The 27,013-nt window shown below is 38.6% G+C and overlaps 3 protein-coding genes across 8 annotated transcripts; 1 reads left to right on the forward strand and 2 right to left on the reverse strand.

The window, feature by feature from the left end:
* Positions 1-87: 87 nt before the first annotated feature.
* acot11b (acyl-CoA thioesterase 11b) lies at positions 88-10,852 on the reverse strand. 3 transcript variants are annotated; one of them, XM_057356234.1, is made up of 16 exons: positions 10,714-10,852; positions 7,348-7,543; positions 6,354-6,423; positions 6,185-6,245; positions 5,986-6,087; positions 5,685-5,820; positions 5,241-5,397; positions 4,296-4,415; positions 3,983-4,121; positions 3,779-3,834; positions 3,274-3,340; positions 3,117-3,200; positions 2,839-2,972; positions 2,108-2,239; positions 1,892-2,018; positions 88-1,647 (listed from the first exon to the last, which is right to left on the reverse strand). In XM_057356234.1, exons 1-16 carry the CDS (start codon positions 10,714-10,716, stop codon positions 1,489-1,491), a joined length of 1,743 nt encoding a protein of 580 aa, XP_057212217.1. In that variant the 5' UTR covers positions 10,717-10,852; the 3' UTR covers positions 88-1,488. The 3 variants fall into 3 exon arrangements, with proteins under 3 accessions (XP_057212217.1, XP_057212218.1, XP_057212219.1); XM_057356235.1 differs by lacking the exon at positions 10,714-10,852 and adding an exon at positions 9,682-9,818 and having other exon boundaries at positions 92-1,647; XM_057356236.1 differs by lacking the exons at positions 7,348-7,543; positions 10,714-10,852 and adding an exon at positions 9,682-9,818 and having other exon boundaries at positions 109-1,647.
* On the forward strand, positions 10,768-20,599 carry ssbp3b (single stranded DNA binding protein 3b). Of its 4 annotated transcripts, none has more exons than XM_057356238.1 (18): positions 10,768-10,942; positions 11,577-11,649; positions 11,737-11,798; positions 11,876-11,960; positions 13,785-13,874; positions 15,566-15,637; positions 15,833-15,892; positions 16,353-16,413; positions 16,520-16,572; positions 16,709-16,773; positions 16,856-16,901; positions 16,999-17,034; positions 17,471-17,525; positions 17,742-17,803; positions 17,944-18,016; positions 18,129-18,157; positions 18,300-18,398; positions 18,967-20,599. In XM_057356238.1, the coding sequence occupies exons 1-18, from the start codon at positions 10,887-10,889 to the stop codon at positions 18,994-18,996; spliced, it is 1,107 nt and encodes a 368-aa protein (XP_057212221.1). In that variant the 5' UTR covers positions 10,768-10,886; the 3' UTR covers positions 18,997-20,599. The 4 variants fall into 4 exon arrangements, with proteins under 4 accessions (XP_057212221.1, XP_057212220.1, XP_057212223.1 ...); XM_057356237.1 differs by having other exon boundaries at positions 18,964-20,570; XM_057356240.1 differs by lacking the exon at positions 15,566-15,637 and having other exon boundaries at positions 18,967-20,575.
* dio1 (iodothyronine deiodinase 1) lies at positions 20,204-26,237 on the reverse strand. The gene is made up of 4 exons (XM_057356242.1): positions 25,710-26,237; positions 23,653-23,796; positions 23,337-23,536; positions 20,204-22,962 (listed from the first exon to the last, which is right to left on the reverse strand). The coding sequence occupies exons 1-4, from the start codon at positions 26,062-26,064 to the stop codon at positions 22,897-22,899; spliced, it is 765 nt and encodes a 254-aa protein (XP_057212225.1). The 5' UTR covers positions 26,065-26,237; the 3' UTR covers positions 20,204-22,896.
* Between the last annotated feature and the right edge of the window lie 776 nt (positions 26,238-27,013).

Raw genomic sequence — 27,013 nt, forward strand, 5'->3', positions numbered from 1 at the left:
CCAAGTCACAGAAGTACAGTCAAGATGGGAATTTTACATGAAACTGTAAACATGATTGAAAATGACACTTGTGGACACATCAAAATGAGCTTATGGTGCCTGTAATGATGAAAAGACTTGATGGCCGCAGACAAGTTGTAGTAACTATTACAAAGACATCAATCAGAGCGAATAACATTTAATAGGAATAAATTTCACATGAAGTTAAACATTCCTTAAATAAACACTGAAGAAAGATTATTACAGGATCATTTAAAGCCATTTGCTGTTCTTAGGAATTAACAGGTACAGTGCACAAATATTGCTACATGATGTTATAATAATAATATTAAAATTTTAAATATGATTAAAAACAATCAACAACAGGCACATCTTCTTCCAGATTGTAATGAAAAGAAAAGTGTTGTGAGGTAGAAAATATAATTGAACACCTATCCATAAAATGACTACAAAAATCCATGCAAATTTGTTTGTGAGTGACACAGGAAGTACCACATATCGATCTTACCACCTATTTGAGGTTCATTAGATTTATTGTGACAACTTAATTCATCAAGAATGAAACCAGTGGCAATATACTAGCTTAATCTTCTGGCTCTGAGATGCTTTAACATCATTGCACACAACCCAGAGTTCTAGCTTCTACTCTAAAAAGTGAAATTCTTAAAAGAATTACATATGCAGCCACGAAAAAAGTTAAGAGACCATTACAAATTTTCATTTATTTAGTGTTTCTATGTATTGTGGCCATACCAGTCCAGTGTCTGTTGGATTTCAACTAAATCAAACATCAGAAGTGACATAAAATCATCCAACAGCAATGTGAAAGACTGACAGCATGACAAGACACATGAAAACTGTAATAAAAAGTAAGGTTATCACATAAGAAAATAATTTTGAACTTTTCATAAGTACATGTACAAATATAACTGTTGTATTGCTTAAAAGTGAATATGAACTTGTTTTCTTTGCAGCATTTAAAAAATAGAGCATATTTTCTGTTATTTTGACCTGTTTCTCCAGTATTCATTTTCTGCAATTAAATAAAAATAGAAACAATATTTTTATTTGAAATTTGGAAGAAATATTGTTAGTAGTTCACAGAATGAAACAAAAATGATAATTTCCCCTTAATACATACCTATAAATTGTAAATTCTAATAAACTTGTAAAATGGTTACTTAATTTTTCCCATGGCTGTAGTTCTAATAATATAACATCTCATGTTTTCATAACATAATTTGCAATATATTTATGACCCAGACTGACCTTTCTGAATTTATACCATTCCGCGATTTTGTGTACCTGCGATTACTAAATCTTTTGTACTGAACTCAAACTGGAAAGTCTTCATCCCAGAAGTATTACAAGGATCTTCACTGTTGGTGATCTTTGAGTCTGTCAGCAAAATCTTGACCCTAACAATTCTTTGAGAAACTGTATCGTATTAGAAGAGCAAAGAATGTCCACTTCACCCCTCAAGCTCTCTCACAGCACAGAGGTGGGAAGTAAAGCCAAGCTGCCTTTATTCTCTTCCAGAAAAGTGCTACATGAGGAGAAGGTGCAGTAGAAGCTGGAGGAAAGCCCAGCGATGTCAGTGGAGATATAGGGCAGCACGCCTGGAGTGGCTTGGTTGTAGTAAGAAATCTATGAGAAATGCATACACCAGCATGTTTTGCCAGATGCACTTAACCTTTAGTATTTTAACACCTACACAGCAAGACCGGGGACCGCTGTAAGCATTTTCTAAACATCAGAAATAAACCATTATAAATGGTGGATTTGGATAAGTACATGCACATTATTTCAGTTAAATAGACTGTTGCTTTTAAACCTGTGTTGATTCTTGAACTTTGAGTCACTGGATCATTCGGTATGGCTTATTTATTACCTTAGTGTAAGAGCGATCCACTTCCCAGATACTGAAGCCAGCGCAGAGAACTTCTCCTCTGTTGTAGTCTTCATAGGGAGGACATGCAGGCAGGGTAACAGAACGTAGTGCAATCAAATAAGGGTCTCTGGAAAAGATATACTTATAATTTACGCTATTTAGTCATTTGGGAAGTTAGAAAACAAAACAGATTCATTTGATGCAACTGAAGCATACCCAGAATCACAAGGGCGCCTCCTGGAGGCCAGGAGGATGAAGTCTTGCACCTTGCCTCCTTTAGTCACAGACGGGGTGACAACACGGTAGATGGTGTCGTCTTCGTGTGCTTCAGTTATCATTTCACACTCCCTGTATAATATTTTAAATGTATTATGCTGAATTACTAGGGTTTACATTATTTAAATTATTTGTTAAAGGTGCTGTGTGATATTTTTTGGAGGGTCTATAGACAATTTTCAGAGGTGCATAAAGACCTTATCTAATTAAGCGTTATGTTTTTATTACCAGTGAGCTATTTCTATCTACATACACCGCGGGTCCCCTTACATGGAATTCGCCATGTTGTTTCTACTGTACAGTAGCCCTAAACGGACAAACTGCGCTACAGAGCGCGTTTCGAAAATATGTTATCTCCTTCTGCAAAGAAGCAAAAACATGACGACATCTTAGTCCTGTGTCAGCGGCCGTAGTGCTTCGAAAGGGAGGGGAGGAGTGAGCAGTTGGTTGCAATTTACAACCTCACCACTAGATGCCACTAAATGTGATACACTGGACCTTTAAAATACTGCTCTGTTTATTTGGGCGGTACTATCTATACTAAAAAAGGAATTACTTTATTCATATCTGATTCACATAACGTTTCTATTTAAAAATATTATTTTTTCATGTTGATCTGCTTTGCATTGTTTGTTTTGCTTGCTGATTGCATTACGATGCATTATACATACTGGTAGTGGTGGTCCCATTCCTTTCTGCGCCCCAGATCAGACAGCAACAGAAACACCTGCTCTGCTGCAACAGCCACATGTGTCTCCACCTTAAAGCACAACATCTGGTTCTCCTCCAGCGTGTATAAACTCACCTGTGCACAAAGTTTGGTCTCATGATTTTTTCTGTAATACTGCTTTAACAGCATTTGCACTTTTTCCCCAAGACATTTCACCCAAGTAACCTCAGAAGAACACCCTAATTCATCTATTCAACACAATAAACACAGCTCATCGACCTTGTTTTTCTCGGAGGTTAAGACCCAGTTGGTCCTGGCAGCCAACATCTTCAGTGCCGAAACGTTGTTGTAACTGAGGTACATCTGTGATGAAGACAACACAATGTTGTGAATGAATTTTCACATATATAAACCTCGGAAAAACTGGCTAATATACCTGGTTACTCGGATCCCAGGGGACTGAGAGAGGAACTTCACTTTGCTTACAGGATATTATGTACTTCCTGTAAGAGGAGAGCACACTGGTTGGAACCAATAGTTCAAGTAAGCTTTCTACATGGCATGTAGCCAGAGGTTATGAATAGGTTTATGATGTTATATAATGTTCTCAGTATAAGACTAGAGCGTTTTTCCACCATCGCGCCGAATAGTTCTCATTGCTTAATCGTTCCACTCCATGCCGATCCATGCCAGCCGGTACGTAAATGGTTCTATTTTCCACCGCAGGGCTGATAACGGAAATGTTTAGAATGTAAACACAAACGCGTCACGCGCTGCCTTGGTAACACAAGAGACTGAGCTATAACGCCTCTGCGCGCATTCATTAGCACTATTCAGCTAGTTTGTAATCGTGCCGTGTCGAACCAGACTCACGTGGAAACATAACTGTAACCGTTTCAGACGCGATGGTGGAAAAGCGCTCTATGACATCATGGTCCTACCTGTCAAGCCGTATTTTCTTTCTGGCTATAGCCTCCTGGAAACGCCTCTTACCATCCTAAACCAAAACAAACCTACTTATCAGTCACAGATTTTCCATGTAGAGATACATTTCATTTGATTTCCCGAAACCAGTCCAACAATTTCCCCTGACAAGTCAAACTCTTCCACTATGCGAGGGATTCCAAGAATGTTAAGCCGCTCACCACAGGCTCAGGTCGTATCCTTGGCAACGTGCGTGGCTTCCTGTCATTGTCCAGGACCTCAAAAGTCATAAAGGCAGTGTTGATGTGTCGCAGCGGCTCTCCACCCTGATAGGCCTCCGCGCACACTCCAACCTCCATACTGGAATAGCACATGCAACACTAAGCATGTCAAGCATCTCCAAGGACAAATCAGGCATTCCACTTGTTTCCAAATTTAAAAATAATTTTACTGATACACGGCTTTTCTTATTTCTGCTATAATGTATGATATAACATATCCCAGTGGCTAACTAGGTTGTCGACAATGAGTTACCTTTCCTTGAAGGCATTATTTACAATGGCTTTTAACACAAGTCTGTCTCCAATGTGGGAGGGGCCACGAAAATGGAACATGTCTATCGTCCGGAGAGTTGTGTGTGCATTACACAAACGACTAGAAGAGAAAGCAACAATTGAACGTGATATTTGAGTTGTAATGTACTTCGAAAGCAATGCAACACAACAGGAATGATTTCCTCATAGTTAGAATTAAAGGGATAGTTCACTCAAAAATGAAAATTCTGACTCTCCCTCTTGTCATTTCAGACCTGTATGACTTTCTATCTTCCACAGAACACAGAAAAAGATATTTGGAAGAATGTAGGTAACCAAACAACAGCGGTCCCCATTGACTTGCATTGGTTTTGTGTCAGGAACAATAGAAGTAAATGGGTGCCGCCGACGTTTGGTTACCAACATTCTTTAAAATATCTTCTCTTTGATCTGCGGAATAAAGAAAGTCATACAGGTTTCAAATGACAAGAAGGTGAGTAAATGATGACAGAATGATCATTTTTGGGGGAACTATTCCTTTAAACCTCAGTTATCCCAATAGAATACAACAGAATAAAGATACACTTGAGAATTTTGACAGAATATTAATAAATAAATAAAACTAAAACCAAACAATGAAATAGTTCAAACTAAAACTAATTATAGCTAAATGTCTACAGAATTGTTCTAAGTCTAAATGTTTTCCTATGCCAGCTTAATAAAGCAAAGACTGTTTAAGTACGGACATTTGTTGATTTCTAAGAAAAGTGTTTAAGCATCCCAACCAGGCAGACACAGTTTTTTGACTTAGTCAATAATGTGAGTTAGGGGCGGGACTATCTGTTTGACTGACCAACAGAGGACAGATGTACAGGGGGTTTATAAAGTTATAAAGAAATTACAAACATGGATTTTATTATTGTATTTGACTGTATTGATTTTTCACCTGGCAGAAATAGTTGCCACGTTCTCCATCCAGGCCATGATTTGCCCACCGAAGGTGCTGACCTGGTGGTTGGCATGCGGCGGGAGCACCAGCTCGACGCTTTCAACACGAGTCCTCTCTGCAGGCACCGCATCACGGTAATCCAGACCCTCGCTCACTGACAAACACATACAGTAGAGCACCACTTATCAAAGCTGAGAGAGGAAGCTAAAACATCTCCTGTTCACTTTATTCACTTCAAACCACGTGACCCATTGTAAGTAATCGGTGCACATATATACGTTTAAATGAGTGTTGTCGGCATCCTCTTAAAGAGATACCAAACAACCCGAACGACACCTTTAATCAGAACACGACTTTAGATTCATGACTCATGTGGCAAGTGATTTCTCTTCAAAGTCTTAGAAATAAACAAACACACCTGGAGAAATCGGTCGTGCTCACCTGTCTGCGCCGAGCAGCTGCTGAGAAGATCGGTAATTATCTCTGCATGGATTAGTCTCATCCTCCTGCGCTCGGCTGCGAGGCTGTGCTCCATCTGCTCCTCCTGCGTTCGAGGAATTACCTGCTTCAGCTGTACCTGCGCAAACATTTCCTGACGAATCAGAATTCTTACAAGGCGTGGACCCAATCTAGGATCAATCCAGGGTCGGTAAAAACCAAATAAATCTTTTTTTCTAGATAGGAAGCGTAAAGAAACGTGACGTGTTTTTTCTTATTGATCTGATTTAAATTGCATTTTTACCTTTCCTGCTTCGGTACGACGGGCCACAAAAGTAGCAAATGCGTGGCAGACCTTCCATTGTCTGTCACTGAAGAGATCTTCACAGCTCACCAATATTCCAACCTGAAACAAAGATCTAACATAATGAAATCAATTGTTCTAGTAATTTATGTTAAAAAGTGGACTTTAAAAAGGTTAAAAAGTGCACACTCCTACAAACCTCCATACTGGATGTGAAAGCTCTGTTGACTTTGGCTGTAATATTGACAACCTGTCCAACCCTGAAAAAAAACATTAGCTTAAAACTTTTTTAAGCAAAGACAGGCCTTATAACAGACTGTCTTTTCATATTTATAGTAGCTGTTGCCACTGTGTGAAACTGTTGTTACCCTATTGTGGTTTCAAAGTGAATGTCGTCCACCGATGCTGTGATACAGGAACAACCAGCATGCCGCTCAGCTGCAAACGCAAGGGCAAATATTGAGAATTTATATACGAAGTGTTTGAACAGGTTCATCTTTCTAAAGCAAACACATGAGAAGTTGCCTGCTATTATATCATTCTGAATCTGAAGAGACTGAAAATGTGAAATCAGTGGAATAAAAAACCAGCAGACTTGCTGCAACATTAAGAGAAGCATGTTGAGCTGTTACCAACCACCATCTGTGCTTTTCACAGTGCTACAAAAGTTCAGACACATTCGCAGCAGTAATGTTTTTGAGTAAAACATGATTCAACAGCCCTCCTACCAGCATACTGTATGCTGTGGTTTAGATGCTTAGCTCTTTGTGTCTCCTATCTTTTGACTAGTTTAACCACCAGCTTCCCTTGACCAACCAGCTTCATCAGAAAACACAGTGTTGGTTGAACAAACATGGCTCTGCTAGTCCACCAGCACTAATCTGCTTGGACTAACAGGCGCATTCTTTTTGGTTTACGATGATCTTTTCTTATTATTTTGCTTGTTCACTTCAAAGATAACAGTCCAACTGTACTGACTTCTCCATCTGCGATGTCTCAGGACTCGTAGTACAAGCATATGGTGTGCTGTGCGGGTGTGCAAGTTGGTGGTTACGAAAAGACATTAAACCACCAAAAAGGCTATTTTGTTTTCTGAGTTTTCTAAGATTTCTGAGTCATAAATAATTTGAAAAACTTTAACATGAAACAAAATCAATACAAAACCATCCAAAAGTGGGGTGACAGCAGATCAATGTATCTCTAAGTAGTGTAACATCATGTAAGGTACATTATTATCATTCGGATAAAACTGATAAAACGGATTAAATTGAATCTTTGAATGCAATGTAAGTCGATTTGGATAAAAGCATAAATGTAAACCCATAATGCATAAGTGTACATGTAAATTGGTATCTGACGGACCAGAGAGGCAGGCTGTGGAGTCCATCCACTTGAGAAGTTGTCCAGCACTGAGCTGTCCACAGTGGTTGGCATGACAGGGGAGAACTATCTGACTCATCTTCACCTCAGTTTGGTTCCTGTACACCTCTACATTCTCAAGAATGCACAGCTCTTCTAGCGGCATAGGGTCTGTGGTCTCATTCGCCATGGTAGGGCTCTAAAATATAATGAGATGTATAAATCTTATCAACAGTGGTAATAATCAGCAATGACAGGAACACTATTAAAGGGGTGATTTAACGCTGTTTCATGCATTCTGACTTCTTTACAATGTTAAACGTGCTGGCTTCTCATGCTTAACATGGTCATCTTGTTAAAAAACGAGTTGGACGTATGATGTATTTCTGTGCTTGATACACTCCCCCAGCACTCCTTGTTAAAGAACTTTTTTTATAAGTCTGGATCCCTGTTATTCCTTTTATTGGGCAATTCTCCCGGAAAAGCTCGGCAAGGCAAAAGACATAGCCTGCCCACGCGCCAACCGACGAGCGATAGTAAGACCCGCCTACCACCAAGATTGTCTGCCCTGCGTCAAGTTACTCTTGCGATAGTGAGAGAAGGCAGTAGTTTGTTTGTTCACGGCATTTCATTGATGGATGTTATATAAACGGTGGATATAATGTTGGATTTGGAGATCGTTTGAGACAGATAGATGGCGCGGTCCCGGAGTTAAAAGATGCCGGACATGAACCGCACGCGGTTAGTGAAACTAGGTCATATGTCTGTGTTTTGTTGGCAATCGGCGCGTACGTGCATAATGTAAAAACACGAAGGAATTAATGCGATGATGTAATGTTATTGTGTGCTCGTGCTCTAGTTCCGTCCCCCCTGCCTGCTCGTGTTTTTCCGGAAATAATCGTACAGCTGTATCTCTCTTTTAGAAATGTGATCAAACTAAATACTCTTCGAAGATACGACGGATGTAATACTACTGCATAGGTACTCAAGATTAATATGAAATTGGCATGTGTAACCCCCACTTTAAAGGAGCAGTTCACCTTCAAAATTAAAATTCTGTCATCATTTACACGCCCTCTTGTCATTTCAAACCTGTATGACTTTTTTCTTCTGCAGAGCACAAAAGAAGATATTTTGAAAAAACAGAACAGCACAGCTCCCCATTCACTTCTATTATAACCAATGCAAGTGAATGGGGGGCTGTTAACAACATTCTTCAAAATATCTTTTTTTGTGTTCTGCACAAAGGTGAATTTTGAAGGTGAACTACTCCTTTAAGGAGTTGACCTTTAAGTCATATCTCCATTTTTTGGTCTTGTACAACGATCTGCATGTACGTTGTGTTCTTTCACATGACTACATGTTTTCAATTGAATGAATAAAGGTATAAACAAAGCACACAGGTTCAGCACACCTGCTCATGTTGCTTGAGAAATTTCAGTGTAATCATATGTGATTCCAATGTCAAGCTTAGTCAATGTCTATACGTTGCAAGATATTTGCCATTAAGTTGTGCCCACTAGTTTATTTTAGCCACAGAAATATTGGGTCAGATCAAAAATGGAAATTAAACACAATGCCACATTTAAAGTGAAGTCTACTTAATTTGCATTCATAATCTGGAAAAATCCCTTTTGGAATGAATGTGATGGCAGATTTTATGAGAACGTGTATGAATTTTCTGAAGGAATTAAAACAAATATATATAAATAATGTATTTATTTGCATTAGCTGTTTTAGTCTTTGTCTTTCGATTTTACAATAAATTTACCCGGAAAAATAATGATGCACGATCTAAAAATAGTTCGTGGCAGGTGAACTCTTTTAAGATCGTGCTTAATATAATATAACGTGATACAACTAAAGCCCTCTAAGTAAATAGAAAGCCGTTTTTGTTTGTAAAAGTGACGTACTTGGATATATCTACTTTTCACAATAGTTTTCAGATAGCATTTATTAATTGAAAGCATAAAACATTGGAGGAATTCAGCACAACCAACAGTGTCCCGTTATTCAGCCTCTGTTCAGCTCTCATACCTTGCGCACTTGTCACATGTTTTAAAGTGTCATGATGACCTCCAGCAAACCCGTGTAACCTGTTGTTGACCGAAATCATTCTACACACTGATAAAGATATCAATGTTATGAGTTTGTGGAAACATATTCGGTCGGCGATGTTGTTTACACTATTAACACTACCACACACATAAATGGTTAAATAAGTATTATTAGTGCAAGTTGTTTCGTGAGATATTCTAAGCATCGGACTCTAAACTAAAATTCTTGGAAAAGTTGGCTGGTTAAAAACAAAAATAGAAAGGTAATCATCAGACTTACGTGTAGTATAGGCTATATCTTAATCCGCTCTCATTTGCGTGAAGACACAAATCATGTTTGCGTGGGGTCTGAATGATTCAAAGATATTCATGAAAATAAATGTGACATTCATGTTACCCCGTCACACAGCGTCCACACTCAGCGCTGCGCTCGACTGATCCGCAAGGCCTTATAAAGTTAAAGTGACGCCCACAAAACTTTTAAAGGTAGACCAATTGCTTAAGAACAACCCTCTGAACAATAATATTTCACATCGAAGTCAATAATCTGGATTCAAATGCGCTCTATTGGAGATAATTCAATACAGAAATTTTATTTAAATATCATGATGATAAATAAAAATATTCACAATCACATAAACTCTCAAATCAGCTTTAATTAGATTTCTTAAACAACCTCATTATATTTTGTTCTACTTAGTTAACTCGAAACCATTGACTAGACAATCATGAAGGCTATTCTGTAAAATCTAATAATATTACATATATTAAATATGAAATAATATGAAATATATTAAATTGTCCCCTTGGCATGTATATTTATATTAACCAAACACTAAAAAATCTTTATGGTTTGTTGTAACTTTTACTAAATTTAAACTAAATTTTAAACTAAATTTTAAACATTTTCATCTTGAATACCCCTTAGAAGTTTGTTGAGGCTCCCAATGGGCCCCTTAAGACAGAATCATAAAATAGGCCTAGCCAATAAATTAAATTCTAACTATATAGTGAAATATGTCTTATGAAACTGATTCACTGATTTTTTTCTGGACACATCCTCGAATTATTCAGAATTCTCTTGTCTACATTCCTATCCCTTTACCATTAAGACAAGAGACCCTTTAAGCGAGAGAAGAAAGAAAGAAAGAAAGAAAGAAAGAAAGAAAGAAAGAAAGAAAGAAACATAAATTAACACACACTGTCCCAACGCAACCCATCTTAAAGAATCACAGGAAATTAGAGGAAGGAACTATTCGGTCACGAATAAGACGTCACTACAAGGAATCACGCATGAGAAACGACGCCCTACCATTGGCCGCCATCCCTGTCAATCAACCGCACCGCTGCCCCCTCCAGTGGTCAAGGTTGGTTGAGAAGGCACCAGTGTGTTTGGTTTGTGCAGTCGAACCTGGATCAGTGACAGATGAATTGTCGAAAATAGAGGAAAAGGGAACGCGGGTGACTCTCCCGTGCACGAAAAACATGTTTCCTAAAGGCAAAAGCTCCGTCGTGCCGTCAGATGGTCAAGCTCGGGAAAAGTAAGACCTCTTAAATATCGCCCGTCGTGCGTGTGTTATTGTGTTGGATGTAGCCTATTGTTAGGGCAGTATAGGCACGGCTGCATATGGAGCTTATGCTGCTGCTATAGGCTCTTCGTGAGAGCGTTGAATTGAAAGTGCCCGACCGTGCGCCATTCTGGGTCCCCCTTTGGCACAGAGCTTTCGCCTGTAGTCATTGTGACGTTATGCATGATACAAAATACACGTTTTAATTGTAACATTTTCAGAACGATTAAATTTAATGTAGCGTTTTGAAATGGTTTCTGTACGCGGGACGTGCGCTACATTGTATCTTTTCATTTCGCCCCAGACGCTAGTGTTGGAGGGGAGTGGGTCCCGTCTTTTGTTTAGTTATATGCCTTTTGCATGTTCTTTGGGTTGATTTTTTTTCTTTAGGGTTTATAAAATTGAAAACTAAATAAATAAGTAATATAAGCATTATGTAATTAAAACGTACATTTTCTCTTTGTGTTTTTATGTAATTCATTTTCTTTAAGTATCACTTATGTTTTTATTCTGAACACTATTATAAGATTGAAAATAAACAGACATAATATTAATCTACACTAATTGCTGTCTTAACTAAATGCTGTCTGCCTGTGTTCAATTTCAGGTTGGCATTGTATGTATATGAGTATTTGTTACACATTGGAGCTCAGAAGTCTGCGCAGACCTTTTTATCAGAAGTAAGAATCTTGGAAATGTAGATCCTTATATGCAAACAGAAAGTCTACCCGTAGACTGAACTTTTACATGATTTTTTTGCGTTACAGATCCGATGGGAAAAGAACATCACGTTAGGAGACCCTCCTGGGTTCCTGCATTCCTGGTGGTGGTGAGTATTTTCACTGTGTATTGTCTTTTTAAAATCATTGGACATGCACACCACCTTGCCACTTCCTTTTTTCCTAGTGTCTTTTGGGACCTTTACTGCGCCGCTCCTGAGAGGAGAGACACGTGTGAACATTCAAGTGAGGCCAAGGCCTTCCATGACTACGTGAGTATAGGAAAACGCAGACTGTTTCCTAAACGTATGCAGATTTTAAAACGGAAATGTATATCTTTTGCAAACTCTGGAAGAGTCTAATTTTGTGTTGTGTGATAAATCTGCAGTATTTCGAGTGTGTGTTACGGATGTAGTAACAATAGCAATGGTGACGGACATGCAAACATGATCCATCATTGGAAAACTAGACGTTTTTATAGAATCAACAGCAATTCTTACATCAAAATGTTTGCATTAGACTTTACTAGCTTGTAGTTTGTAGGTATTATTTCGCTAAATATTGCCAATGAAACCAGCTAATGTTTGTAAATGTTTTCTAGGCGCACGCCCAATTTGTACAATGTCATGTACACCGGCTGATTGACAATCAAGTCGTCTGTGAGCTTAAAACACATTTATGTGACCGAAGCCAGGAAAGCTCTTACTATTGATAGATATTTCAAAAACGCTTTGCGTTGCACTTTCTGAAAAATGGATTTGTTGACAGATGCCCTCTAAAATGGCACAAAGTTGCTTTCAAATGTAATAAAATCACAGGCGCAAGGATACAGATCAGACTTGGTTGTGTGTGAAATAAAGGAACCGTAATAACTGGGGATTGTCTAGTCACAGCTAGTGAAACCTGTATTGTGGCATCTCCGATTGCCAGTGTGCGTGTTCCAAACAGATTTTAAGGAATGGTGCAACACTTAGCCCGAAACTTCCAGCTTTAGTCCTTTACAAATAATATGTGCTTGCTGTTGTCTAGCCACGAGCTTTGCTGAGGGGCCTCAGGTCAGAGGTCATATTCAGCGAGTCTAAAATCAAACCCTCGCTCCTCCGTCTAGACGCTCTAATCTGAAGGGATGCTGCTGTATACCGACGTGTGAAACGTTGCCCGTCATTCAAAAACTAGCTGTTTATCTCCTGTATTGCGTGTTCGGCGTAGTTGGATCAACAGGACTGCGGTAGCATTATTAGGCAATATATTTTGAAGTCATGGCGGGATCAGCTCGATCTCCTGCCTTTGTGCCCAGCTGTGGTCGGAGCTGAGGCGTCAGGTCTGTGCTCTCTATTCTCCAGAGGGTGGGGGGAGGAGGCTGCGCCCTCTTTAAACAGTGGCCATGTTGTCTTCATGCTGTGTCAGGGGAAACGCTCCCCCCACCCCCCAGGCTGCGGTGGAGTGATTGATGGCTGTCATGGAGCCTGTCGGTAGGCAGATAGAAAGGGAGGAGGGATGAGAAGCACTCTCAAATGAGGTCTTGGTTGTTTGTGGGAAGAAGCATTCGCTCAAAGTATTTGTTTCTTTATTATTATAGAGCGTTATGATGTAAGGATTGTGATGGAAGCCTAAGACATTTCATGGGTGTGAGGGTAATTGAATGATATATTTTGCAGTCGGGGGATGCAGAACACTTTTGGTCAGTTCTGATCGTGTCGAGGGTCATCGGCTCTTCCTTCGTCCCCCCACAACCGTGATATTTCACAACGTTGTCTGAAAAGTCTCGTTGGGGTAACTCAGGCTGAAGTGTGACAAGCAGCAGACAAGCAGTGTTTTTTCCACAGGCATCATATGCATGATCAAATCTCTGTGGTGCCCGGAAATCTAGTTTTGACTTCTCGGTTTTGCAGACCTTAAAATTGGATTTTACACCAGTTAGTTGCGGCTCTGCCGTTGGCTTTATTGTTTGCTGTTATTAGAGCGCACATATTAGACTGCATTAAGCTACATTCTCTACCTACGATTGATCGTGTGTTTGAGATAAAACGGATAGCTTTGTGATATTTGGCGCATCTTTTTTTTAAGTCAGTTTTTTCTCTGTTTTGCGTCTGCAGAGTGCTGCAGCAGCTCCCAGTCCTGTTCTTGGGAACATGCCTCCAGGAGACGGCATGCCAGGTGGACCAATGCCCCCTGGATTCTTCCAGGTTAGATCATCAGACCACAGCACGTCATGTTTAACTTTTTTTTTTTTAAGGCTGTGCTGAACAAAACAGAGTTCTTTATATGTATACACTGCCAGTCTTGTATTTGGACACAACTGCATGGTCTTTATTACGGTTTTTCATATTTTAAAATGAAAGAACACAAATTGAATGTGAATAATTGTGTAATGTAGATATAGAAGTTATATCAAAACTTTTTTGCTGCGTAAAAGTAGCCACTAGCCTAGATTACACCTCTGCACACTCTGGTCATTCTCTAGCTGTGTCTCAATTCAAAGGCTGTGTTTTACGTCGGCCGCATGCATCATTGAGGTTTGTCATTTCATGTTTTATAAAAAAAACATTACATTTCAAGGTAACAATGGAACTACAATGATTAGGCTACGTCTTAAGAGAAATAAATTAATTTCATGCTTTTTTTTACTGAAATGAGCCTTGGTGACATATGCGGTCATCAAATGCGACCTCCAGAGGATGCGGCCTTCAAACTTAGATGCAGTGCAACTTCTCAAGACATCATGAGGATGCCTTTTTGAATACTTTTGGAAGTCCCGTGTATGGGTGCTTGTTGGCTACTATTTCTTCACTTTACAGTCTAACTTAACTTAAAAATACAACGAGATGTGGGTGGTATGACCAAAAACCAGTTTCAGGTATGAATCATTTTATTTCACAGTAAGTTTAAATATATCACAATATAGAAACCTAGACTACCAATGTCAGACTTCTTTTAATAATAAACTCTTCTGTCTAATGCAGTGTTTCTCAAACTGGGGGTCGTGGCCCCCTGGGAGGCCCGAAGATGGATCCGGGTGGCCACAGATTTTGTGGCATTTTATGAAACAAAGAAATTTATCATAGATTTTATGCAATCAAACATAAAAAATAAGACCACCAACCAAATGAATTGATGTTTCAGCATTGTATAACTGAATATGTTTTTGGTTTAATTAAAATTCTAAATAATCTAGTTTAAGATTATAAGTCTTTATTTGGCCTTACAACAAAAAGGTTTGAGAACCACTGGTCTAATGAATTAGCCATGCCCACTTATTTTAATGTCACATAATTTAGAAATCTGTTGCATTTTTATATGAATATACCTTCATACCGCCCAACCCTACCTAAAAAAATCCATACTTGGCTTTTTATATTCGTCTACAAATCTTATTTTAAACAAAACGTTTTTAAGATCACAAAAAGCATAAATTGAATCAGATGTGTGCAAACTTCAGACTGGCGGTGTGTTAAAAAGGAAGTGATCTCGGAGCTTGGACTGTTGTTGCTGTTGTGTTTGTTGAAGACAGTGTCAAGTGTTTTGTCTCTTTAAATACCGATGCTCCTGTTGGATTTTTCACCAAGTGTTAACTTGTGCTCGCTCTGATCCCCCTCATTCACTTATTGATTTGTTTGTTTGATGTGCTTAACCACAATGCTTTGCTCTTTCAGTGTGGGTTTAGCTGTTCAGCCACCAGTCACTTATGATTGTCAGTGTATTGTGCTGTTGTTCTCCTTCCAGCTCTTTAAATAGCCTAATGACGCTCTCTCTCTCTCTCTCTCCCTCTCTCTCTCTAATTTTTTTCTCTCCCCCCTCGGTTCTCTCACTTGCTACCTCTCTCGCTTGGTCTGTTGCTCCTGCTTTTCTCTCTCGTGTGGTCTCTTCACTTTCTTAGGGCCCTCCCGGCTCCCAGGCCTCCCCTCACGCTCCTCCTCCCCCTAACAGCATGATGGGACCCCACGGCCAGGTAGCGGCTCCTGTCTGTTCACAGACTGTTTCATTTGACTGATTCTCTCCCCGTATTGTTTCTCTCTCTCTGTCTTCCTGCAGAGCTGTGGTTGTCCCTTGTTCGCACAGGGCAGTAGCCCCTCTGTTTCTTTTTGTTCTGTAGTTTCTATTATGTCAGTCTCACGGATTTCTGACTGATTGATTTATGTTGCAGCCTTTCATGTCACCTCGCTTTGGTGGCGGACCAAGACCTCCAATCAGAATGGGCAACCAGGTGTGTTCATTAAAATGTTTTTTATTTTGTGTCGTCTCAAAACGTTTTGAAAAATTACTAGGCCACTCTTGTCCATTTAATGAAAGTGAATGGGGACTGGGGCTGTTAAACTCAAAATTACAGTAACCTGCAATCAGAATGGGGAACCCGGTGTGTTCATTAAAATGTAGGACTTTCTTGTATTTGTGAAACGCCAAAAGGTGAACGTTTCGAAAAATTGCTAGGTCACTCTTGTCCATATAATGAAAGTGAATGGGGACTGGGGCTGTTAAACTCCAAGTGGCAGTAACTCGCCAACTCACCTTGTCATAAAGTAAAAAATATCATAAGTAGTCCATAAGACTTTTATAAATCAAGTATTTTAAGGAAAACATTGAAATTGATGTCGATGGCAGAATTTTCATTTTTGGTTGTACTGTTCCTATAAGTACTTTAACTTAACATCTTGATTGTTCTCCAGCCCCCAGGTGGTGTTCCAACTGCCCAGCCAATGCTCCCGAACATGGATCCTAGACTACAGGGTGAGCTTTAATCATTCATGATGTCTGAATGACTTTTCAAACTTATTCAGAAGCAGGATTTACAGCGGCATAAACTGTGATCTGACTTTTTCTTTCTCATCTATAGGGCCGATGCAGAGGATGAATGTTCCCAGAGGAATGGGTCCCATGGGCCCCCAGGTAAAACTAATCTAATCTAAGCCTTCCATCCGATGTTTAATCTTTAAATGTGGTAATGACCATTCTGTTCAGTTCTGCAGTTTATCAAAGTATTGGCATTCAGAGGACAGTGCTTCTCATATTAATTTCTTTTTAGAATTTTGGTGGAGGGATGAGACCACCACACAACTCTATGGGCCCTGGCATGCCTGGAGTGAACATGTAAGCATATAAGGATTTTGTATATGACAGAAATGATCGAAACCCATAATGCACAATAACCTGAAATTCTGTTGTCGTACAGGGGACCTGGAAATGGCAGACCACCGTGGCCAAATCCAAACAACAATGTTAGTCAAACTTGTTTCTCAATTTTACCTTTGTGATAATCAAATTAACTTCATTGACAAAAACAGGCTAAGAATCTGTTGTTTTGTTCGGTTTTAGATGCCATATTCATCACCTTCTCCTGGTGCATATGGGGTAAGCCAACAATCTTATAGTGTGTACACTTCTGACACATACGCTGTTTGGTTTTTAGGTGCTACAGCCAATATGAAAACAGTTTCATAAGCGCACTGTCCCGCCCGACATCAACCAATGTCACAGCAAGTGAATGCAAAAGCGATGGTTCGCTTCCCATGCAATGTCTTATCCGTGTTTTTGGCTCCCTTTGACTCCTGTTCTGTGCAAGTCAATGCAAATAGGACCTTCATTAGAGCTGTTTGTTGATGTGTTGTCGTAACTGAACTATTGCTATGGATACCAGATTTTGTTAAATATAAGATACATTTTAAAGAAGGATCTTGTAGTTGATGCACATAGTTTGCGATACCCAGACTAATGTCTAGTGTGTCCAGGGTGATGTTGATTGTGTATTGTGTGTGTGGGCTTGGCCTAATGCATTTGTTTTCTCCAGGGTCCACAAGGAGGGGGGCCTCCAGGAACACCTGGCATTGTCCCAAGTCCGGCAGGTCTGTTTGCCACAGCTAGCTCAGTAGACACACAATTCAGCTGAATGTCTTTCATAACCTCACTCAACTTTCATTGGAATGTTTTTAGTTTCTCTTGTGATTTGCTTGCATTTTACATTTACCAGAAGTTTTTGACAAACCTAAAAAGCACAGCTGTGATTGTTAGCTTATTGTTTGACACTTTCGGCCTATTCATGCCACCTGTCTCGCCCTCAGACTCCAACAACTCGAGTGAAAACCTGTACACCATGATCAACTCGACTGGAGGGCGCAACAGCGTAAGACTTTTTTTAGAGGCACCGTGATCATTATTGTACCAGAAGTGTTCTTGACTATTTATGTTAGTCTTTCATAAGAAGTGTAATCATTACTGTCTGATGACAGAACATCTTTTCATATTCCATCTGCTTTGGTTTAGTTTCCCATAGGCCCAGGCTCTGAGGGCCCTCTAGGGGCCATGGCAGGAATGGACCCAATGCATATGAACGGAGGTAATGCGGCTGTTCTGTGTTTGAAATATACACCATTATGTGAAGTTTATATTTGTTTAAAACATTTTGATGGATTATGATGTTTTTCATTTTGTATATTGGTTGTGTGTAGGTTCAGGAGACTTGGATGGACTCCCAAAGGTGACTTTAATGTTTACTGAAGATACTTTCACTATTGATTATATAAATACGAGTCACAGTGAAAATGTGTATTGTAATGAGCTTTAATTGGCTGTTTATTTAATGTTTTGTATTCTAAGTTATATATATTTTATTTATACAGAATTCTCCTAACAACATGAGTGGCATGAGCAATCCTCCCGGGACCCCGAGAGATGAAGACGTAGGAGGCAGCTACCTTCACTCCTTCCAGAATGAGAACGTAAGAATAATATATTGAATAGTTCAGTTTAAAAAAACAAGTAGCTAAAAGGAGCAATGTGGAGATTTTAGCGGCATCTAGTGGCGAGGCTGTGAATTGCAACACATGGCTCACTCCGCCCCTCCCTTTCGAAGCATTTCAGCAACTGACGCAGGACAAACACGTCGTCACGTTTGTGCTTATTTGCCGAATGAGATAACATTTACAAAACGCGCTCTGTAGAGCAGTTTGTCCGTTTAGGGCTACTGTAGAAACAACATGGCGAATTCCATGTAAGGGGACCCGCAGTGTATGTAGATAGAAAAAGCTCATTCTAAGGTAATAAAAACATAACGCTTCATTATGTAAGGTCTTTATACACCTCTGAAGACATAGTTATGTATATTATATTGAATTTCTGTCAATAGATCATCCGAAAAATTACACATTGGACCTTTAACGCCGTGTCCCAACCAGGCACAACACTCTCCATGTCTTTTTACTCTCCATGTCTGATCCGAGTTGTTTTTCTGTGATGTTTAGCTTCAGCAGGTTCAGACTTGTTTGTTTTTTTCTATCTTTGCAGCAGTACTCTCCTTCCATGACAATGAGCGTCTGATGCCAGTCTGTTTGCTCAGTCCTGGAAACTCACAGTTGGCCGTCAATGACATAGACAGAGTACATGTACAGGAAATGGAATTGGGTGGGACTGTCCTGGATCCTCACAAGTGGTCTCATGCAATATCGAATTGATTTTTGTTGTTACTTTTTTAAATGGCTAGGCAAACCTTTTGTCCTCTCAGAAGATCTAAATGTGACTCGATGCTCCTGGATCTGTTTTTATTTTTCCCCATCTCTCATTAAGAAGCAAAGTATGGTTACAGCTGACATAACCGCTGGATTTGTGTACATTCGTGCCGACGAGGAATATCTCAGTTCAGTCTCTCTCCAATCCGACATCCACATTCGACTTCAGCATGGTTTACACGTACGAACCTTCCTCCGACTTTTTGACACTGAGCTCTCATACGTGGCCTTGAATTCTGTGAATATTTTATTGCCTTTCAACGACCTGTTTTTTTGTTTGTTTTCAAGTCGAGTGGTGAGAGAATTCGGTCTTTTCTGAACGGGAAGAACTCTGTTGTATTTTACTTGTATAATCTGTCATTTTTGTCTTTGAGCATTATAAGCGGCTGCTTTTAAAGAATCACTGCGTTCACTGGTCTCATCCTGAATATACTTTTTTCTGCACTGATTCCGTGTTCTCTCTTATTTTGACTGCTGTTTTGAATTTTTGGTCAAAGACTGAATCCTGTCAGATGCTAACCTAGATAAACATACTACCTATTAGAGCCACACCTCTCAAGAGTTCTTCAGGTGGGTGACTGGATTATGCGCCTGGATACGTCTCCCTGCAAAATGTTCGGCCGTACGTCATGATGAATTTGTAACCAGTTCTAGATACCACGATATCATTTTTTGTATGTAATTCTCTGCCATGTGCCTCTTTTGTTTTATCTCTCAATATGATTTGATACTGGTTCCCGAGAGGATGTCGCTTGTGTAAGCCAGACTCAATGTTTTCAGAATTTTGTATTAGGTTTTATTTGTGCAACATCAGACACAGTGATAATACAGTTAGAATGGTAACTTATTATATTTATACAGACATTTGGTCATTGTTTTGCATTTAGTAGTTGTTTTGCACTGCTTTTTTGTTAGCTTGTGCGTCATACTTTTAACTGTGGGCTAAATAGGCTTGTTTATATATTGACTACTAAATTATTTGGCTCCTGTCTGAGGATTTTTGTCTTCTTTTTAAATCAGTCGTTCATACTGTCATAATGCAAACGGGAAGCAGTGTTTGAAAACCTAAACCTTCAGTTTCCAGCTGAATGCTTGAAGAGAAAGGAAAATCTCAATGTGAAATGATATTAACTTTGGAAAACGATGTAAAGCTTGATGTTCCCAGACTTTATTTAGGGTAGCGTCTCTAGAGAGCCAAGGTCCAGCCATTCGATTTCCATGTAAATCATTCTCTTGAAATCCTTGAACCAGTTTCGATGTAAGATAAAATTGTTCCCAAATTGTCAAAGGCCTCTGTCTTTCACTCGTAATACATGTACTCTTTTGGAAACTTTGTGAAGAACCCTGGAATGCGACTGGTTTATTATTTGAGTAAAATTGTGTAAAAATCGTAGCACAGCATTTTTTATGAGGTCCTAGTTTAATAAATAGATTGAACCAAAGTTAATTTTCCTCATTTTATTCTTAGCAAAACCTAATCTCTTTTTAGTTTATTTACTTTAGACAAACGTACTATTCACTTCCCCATGTGTCCACTTTTTGGATGCTGGGAAGGGTACGTTTTTAGGTTTACCGCACATATTAATAGGCATTAGACATGCTTGTTGACACATTGCTCTTCTTTTGGCTGCCAATCCTCAGGAAAACACAGCAAGATAGGATAGACTATTATCATAAAGGTTTTGCTCAATGTTTAAAATGCTTGATAAGGATAAGTCATGTAGATCTAGCAGTTCTTTTAGGTCTCGAAAGTTGAATACAAAATCTGTCTTTGCCTCTGGACTGGTCTGTATAGACTGCCACAAACAGGTTTCCATGTACAATGTACGACTGCAGTTCAGTTCACTTTTTTCTTGGTAATTTAATTTATATTAGGTTCGACATTTACATGTAATGGCAGGTATTACTTTAGAAATATAAAAATGAGTATATTTAGTTAATTATTACATCCGGTCATTTGACTAACAGTTCAGTAATGATAATTTAAACAGCTTTATCTTTGTTTGGTTTGATGAGATCTACAAGATGAACGTTAAATTCGTCTGGAAGCTTTTCAAGTGGGAGGTCACTACAGCTACCTTATCTACACCACAACTAATATACTGTGCATACATTTTTGTCTTTCACAGGTTCGGTGGTACTTCATACATGCCTCCCAAACCAATCCATCCTTTCATGAAAAAAGTCATTTGATATATTTGTTGGTCAACAAGAGTTCAAAATACATTTAACAATGAAGGACAACACACCATGACTGCTTAACTGTTTAGATGCCGATATATTGTAAAATCATAACTTTCCTAGCTTGCCCATAGTCAGAATTTATAGGTTTATTATGCGTAATATATAGTTGAATTGTACAAAATTAGAGAAACATGATAATGATTAAATGCCCATATGCATATAAATGAAAATGGAACAGAAAAATAGAAAACCATAAAAACATTTTGATATACAAATAGTTTTTTAATTTATAGACTTGACAGGAGACATTCAGCAGTGATGCTGTTCCATGCCCTACCTCAAATTTTCTGCGTTTGAAACATCAAGTTACAGAGACCAGTTGGTTTATTCTGTATCTTTCACAAACAAACACAGGGACACAGAGAAAATGAGCACAGACACTAGAAACGGTGGATGTCTGAGAAATAAAAATGTAAAAGTATGAAACTTCTACACTGCAAAAAATGATTATGTGCCTTAGTAGATTTTATACTTATTATAATTATGTTCCTGTTTTTAACAAAAAATTGAGTCAAAATATCTTAAGATTTTAATTATTTTGTTTGAGTGATTTTAATTGAACAAATTATTAAGTAAATCCAACTCAATTTTATTATGTTAAACCCATTTAAATTGGTCAAATTAAGTTTACTTATTTATTTTGTGTTGATTACATAAATAATTTTTGTAGATATAACTACCTTGGCAGTTGATCAGTAGTTCCCTGCATGCTTTGCATCTGACTGCATTAGGAGATCAATTTTCCAGATTAACTGTCATTTTAAGTGTTTTTCAGTAAAAAGAAAGACTTGGTTGTGTTTTTTGTTGATTTATCATTGAGATTTACGAGAGTTTTAGTATTATTTTTAAATTTGGGTATTTTTTAAGGTTGTTACCGTTGTTCAGAAGAGCGGTGCTTGTGCCTAGGCTAAGGGAGGCACGATAGTATAGAAGTGTGTTATTTCACTTATTGAGCAGTAACAGTGCTAATGCCAGTACAGAGACCACCAGTCTCTTCTCACTTGACCATCTATGTTGTATAAAAATAGTATATTTCAATATGAAAGTAAGTGATCCGTGAAGTTTGAGTTAGACATGTTTTTGTTCAGCATAATTTTTGTTTTGTTTACTTTAAGTAACATTTACTTGATATTTTAACAAAAACAAAATGTATTTAATAAGTAGAATTTACTTTATTCTGGTTAGTAAGTTGTACTTGAATTATAACAGCAAATTTTACTTAATAAAATCCTCGTAACAATTTGCATGTTTTTTTTTTTTTTAAGTAAATTCTACAATTTATTTTTTTCAGTGTATAATAAATCTAATTTCAAACAGAAGTACTAAATTGTCCTACTTTACGAATAAAATCTTGCATTCATCTTGGTTTCACACATTTCTGTTAATTTTCTATGCCGTTTTCAACAAAACATTTGATGTCCATTAGACCATTGACCCCCACCCCTCAAATTTTCCCTTTATGCCTCTCTTATTTCATTTTCTCCAAGACTTTGCGGACTTCTTCAGGCCTGTACCCCAAGGGTCCCATGCCACCCTGTTAGGAAAAATAAAATATGTGTAAATGTCCTGACACACTGTGGACTTGTTTCCTGATATATATATATTCAGAATATACAACAGACTAGCACTCAAAAATGCCACAAAAGCAAAATAACAGACATAGGCGACTATTAAACCTTTGACCTGGTGTGCGTGCCACGCTGTTAAACACATTCCAAACCTTTCACCTCTATAAACATGTAAAAACTCCAACTGCAAGAGGAAGAGTGTATATGAGCCTCTGGCCAGGGTTCATTCCAAAGTCTTCACTAGCACTCTCTACTGCTCTCTCGAGAGCTATAATGTCCCTTTAGATATATATGTTTCCTGTACCGTGTTTGGAGTTTCTCTCCATAGCAAAACGCTCACCTGATGGATAACTTTTCCATTCTGAAGGACATACAGTCGCTCAGGAAGAGCCCCGTACTTGCTGGCGGTGATATTGCTAATTTCGTCCACTACAACAGGGCAAAGTGGGTCTTCTTTGACTAGGACCCGGGCTGCAGCCAGTCTCTCCTCCATGTTCTTATGCACACTGATGTCAACGTTGTTTGCAAAAGCCCAATCATCTGTAGAAAATTAGAGCAGCAATTTGGTAAAAACACAACTTCAGGTCTACCTGCTTATATTTTGAGGGCAGGACTACATTGTAGATGTAAATTATTGCAAATATTATTGTCATTACCGGTTGCATGAGCCTCTGCGATGTAAACAACAAGGAAATCTGCCACGTCTCTGAAATCCTTGACAAGTCGTTTGAACTCATCAAGTTTGTAGAGAAATGGGGGTCATGTGCAGCTTCCAAAACTCAGAACCAGTGGACGGTTCTCTGTGAAGACCCAAAATAAGATGACTGCATTAGTGCAAAGAGAGTGAACAATAATACAAATATTTGTCTACTACATAACCAAAAATATACATTGTTTAATAACAACACAATATGATCTAAAGCAGTGGTTCTCAACTCTGGCCCGCGAGATACATTTGCCTGTCGAGTTTAGCACTAACCCTGATAAAAGATGCCAAGATGGCGACCGCTGGCTCGGCTCACTGGCTTCAAAATTGCTTTTCACAAACCTACGGGTGACGTCACGGACACTACGTCCATGTTTTATACAGTCTATGGAATAGAAGCGTTCAACTAACGCGGCGCTGCACAGATTGCTTGTCGCGTCACATTAAAGCAATAGTGACCGATTGCTTTAAAGGTCCAGTGTGTAATTTTTGTAATGATATATTGATAGAAATCTAATATAATATACATAGCTATGCCTTCAGAGGTGTATAAAGAGCTTACACTATGAAGCGTGATATTACATACTATGAAAAATTGGTTAATACTTAAATGATTGTTAAGTAAAAATATAGTTTAAAGCTGCAGACTGGAAGTTTGGCCTCTTTGTTGCCATCTCAGTTTGAAACATAAAATATCAGTTATTTTCTTTACGTGGGTTGTGCTTTGGCACTGCTGCACTGCACGGATGAATCCGAGCTCTGTGCTCACTGACTGCTGCACTGACACCAGCGCATCTGTACATCAACGTGACCAGTAATAGATGACCGGACACAACGCGAAACGTTTAAAACATCACTCACATAGAATCAATTGTACCGTTAGTTATCGCTTTGCGCCTGATGTAGACAAAAACTCTAAATAATATGGGAAATACCGCCTACTTGCGTCTTACAAGTAATATATCTGAAACATGTCATTTGAACACATACCATATCTGCCGCTTTTTTTCTGACTAAATGAAACAAAGAATTTACTAAATAAATCACAGTAGTGACGTCATACCTGTTAATGCAATGAACAAAACACTTGACACACGCAGCAGTGCCGCTGCAGCGCCATCCACACACACGTAATAAACTAGCCGGTTCCTCTCCTTTGTTTTAACTGACGCAAAGAGGTACTCCTCCAAATACAAATTTCCTGCATGGGGCGACCCGACAGAGCAAATTATAAATCATTATTATAAGCTTACCGTTGTGAATCAAGGTAAGATAAGACAATCGTTTTGAGCACTGATCTGTCTATGTATTTACACACTAATTGATTTCTAATTATTTTTACCCCAAACATTATCGCGGATTGTAGCTTTAACTAAATAAATTCAAATGTTCTATTGCTCAAATTTTGTTTTTGTTTTAGTATTGCACTTAATTTATATTGTTTTAGTACTGCACTTAATTTATATTGTGTTTATCTTTTAAGACACAATAGCAAACATGATATCAATAGGATACATTTATTTATCAACAGTTTCGTAGAAGCATATGTATAATGCACGCACGCATTGAAACCTTTGAATTAAATACCGACTTAACATTAATACCTTACAACTTTGAAACGCTCCACATAGCTAAGTAGTAGTTGATAACGTTTGCTCCGCCCACTTCCGGCATGAGGCTGCTGCCTTGTGACTGCTGTGACGTATGGTTCTGCTGTTCTGCAATCAGCCGTGTCTCCATTAAAGTACCGCGAAAGCGATTCAAAATCATACGGAGCAGTCTGCACTTGATTCGCTCTCGCGGTACTTTGTTGTCATACGTCGATAGATTTGTAGCGCCGCATTAAATTGAACCCTAAAGACATCGATTAGCTTGTTCTGGAGTGTTTTATCAGAGCTTTACCAAGTTTTTTTTTAAATACTAGCCTAATTTTACTGTATAAAATATAATGTAGGCTACATAAATATCTACCTATCCGTCCACACTCTTTTATTTCCCTTACTATACCTTTAAGAAAACGGTGAATACTCGTTTTCTGTCCATCCATTGTATAAACAGGCGTATCTGGAGCCGTGTACCCTTCAAACGCCTCCAGGCCAAGCGAGCACCAGTTCACGGAGATCACAGTTTTGACGAACACCGGAGAAAAGAAAGACGGACCCCAGTCTTCGTATTTGAATTTGGGATTTTGTGTCATCGTAAACATCTCCCCGAGTTTTAAAATGATTGTTTTCGCCAGTACCGGAGATATGATGGAAATGAGTTTAAGCAGGGACATCATCACGATCGCATGGCAAATTATGGCCACAGCTGATAAGTAAACCAAAAGTTTTCGGAGCGCATACCCAACCGCGATTTCCATACCGAAATGACCTTGTTTTTCACGATTCTAAAACAATAAAAGGAACGTCGACATCAAACCTGTTGTCCTTGTCCAGTGGCAAACAGATTATGCATCTCGTTATATAATGTCGCTTAATATTTATAAGTATTCCAAAAAACGACTCGTCAATTCGTCATCTGACTAGCCGCCAATTCACGTAGTGCACTTTTTAGCAAATCATTGTGGACGAACGTAATATGACGTAACTAATGCTTACGAGAAAAATCGCCTCAGTAGGAATCACAACAACTAACGTCGCTTTAAAATGAGACTTTCATGGATTTACATTACATCTAAGAGTTATGTAAAATGTTCGAAACCAAATCTTTGCTAGACTGTTTATTTTATCAATTGAGTAAAAGCATTGTAATGTGAAAAAAAAGAAATCCTAACTCTGTTATGTTTACCTACATCAACATTATTTATACATTTTAGTAGACTAAGTTACCTTACCATCTAACAGAAACGGTCTACAATGAAAAAAGTAATCATTAGGTAAATGCCAAAACTATATTTTAAGTAATATGGGGTAAGTAGGCTACTGTATGTCAACACTTGCTTGTATGATTCGTTTCCCCGTTTAAAAACAGGACTTTGTGCGACCTTTACCGAAATGTCAAGGTTACGTCGCTCCTTTATCTTTTATATGATTATTATTATGTTTATGCCGCTAGGTAAGTTTTAAGGTAATATCAGTTTCTATAAATGTCCATAAGATGTCGCTGTTGACCTGTTCCGAGACAACGTTCATTCAATTTTGCACCGATCAGATGGACTTATCACAGCTCTCTACGTGTATTACCTTCAAAACATTCGTAACAATCCAGTCTATTATAGGAAATCTGCGTTATATAAACATTTACTGTTTATCCGTTTACCTTGAAGTAGTTTCTACATATAATTATCTAACACATCTTACGATATTTGT

Source organism: Triplophysa rosa, linkage group LG17 (assembly GCF_024868665.1).
Source record: "Triplophysa rosa linkage group LG17, Trosa_1v2, whole genome shotgun sequence".
Classification (NCBI taxonomy): domain Eukaryota; kingdom Metazoa; phylum Chordata; class Actinopteri; order Cypriniformes; family Nemacheilidae; genus Triplophysa; species Triplophysa rosa.

Bases quoted from the DNA above. Each gene is read 5' to 3' on its own strand.
- acot11b (XM_057356234.1), bottom strand. The intron at 3,835-3,982 runs GTGAGCGGCTTA...GTTTTGGTTTAG, and splicing joins GGATACGACCTGAGCCTGTG to GATGGTAAGAGGCGTTTCCA. The intron at 3,341-3,778 runs GTAGGACCATGA...CTCCTCTTACAG, and splicing joins AAGAAAATACGGCTTGACAG to GAAGTACATAATATCCTGTA.
- ssbp3b (XM_057356237.1), top strand. From the start codon at position 10,887: ATGTTTCCTAAAGGCAAAAGCTCCGTCGTGCCGTCAGATGGTCAAGCT. The intron at 17,804-17,943 runs GTAAGACTTTTT...GCTTTGGTTTAG, and splicing joins CGACTGGAGGGCGCAACAGC to TTTCCCATAGGCCCAGGCTC. The intron at 18,399-18,963 runs GTAAGAATAATA...CTATCTTTGCAG, and splicing joins ACTCCTTCCAGAATGAGAAC to CAGTACTCTCCTTCCATGAC.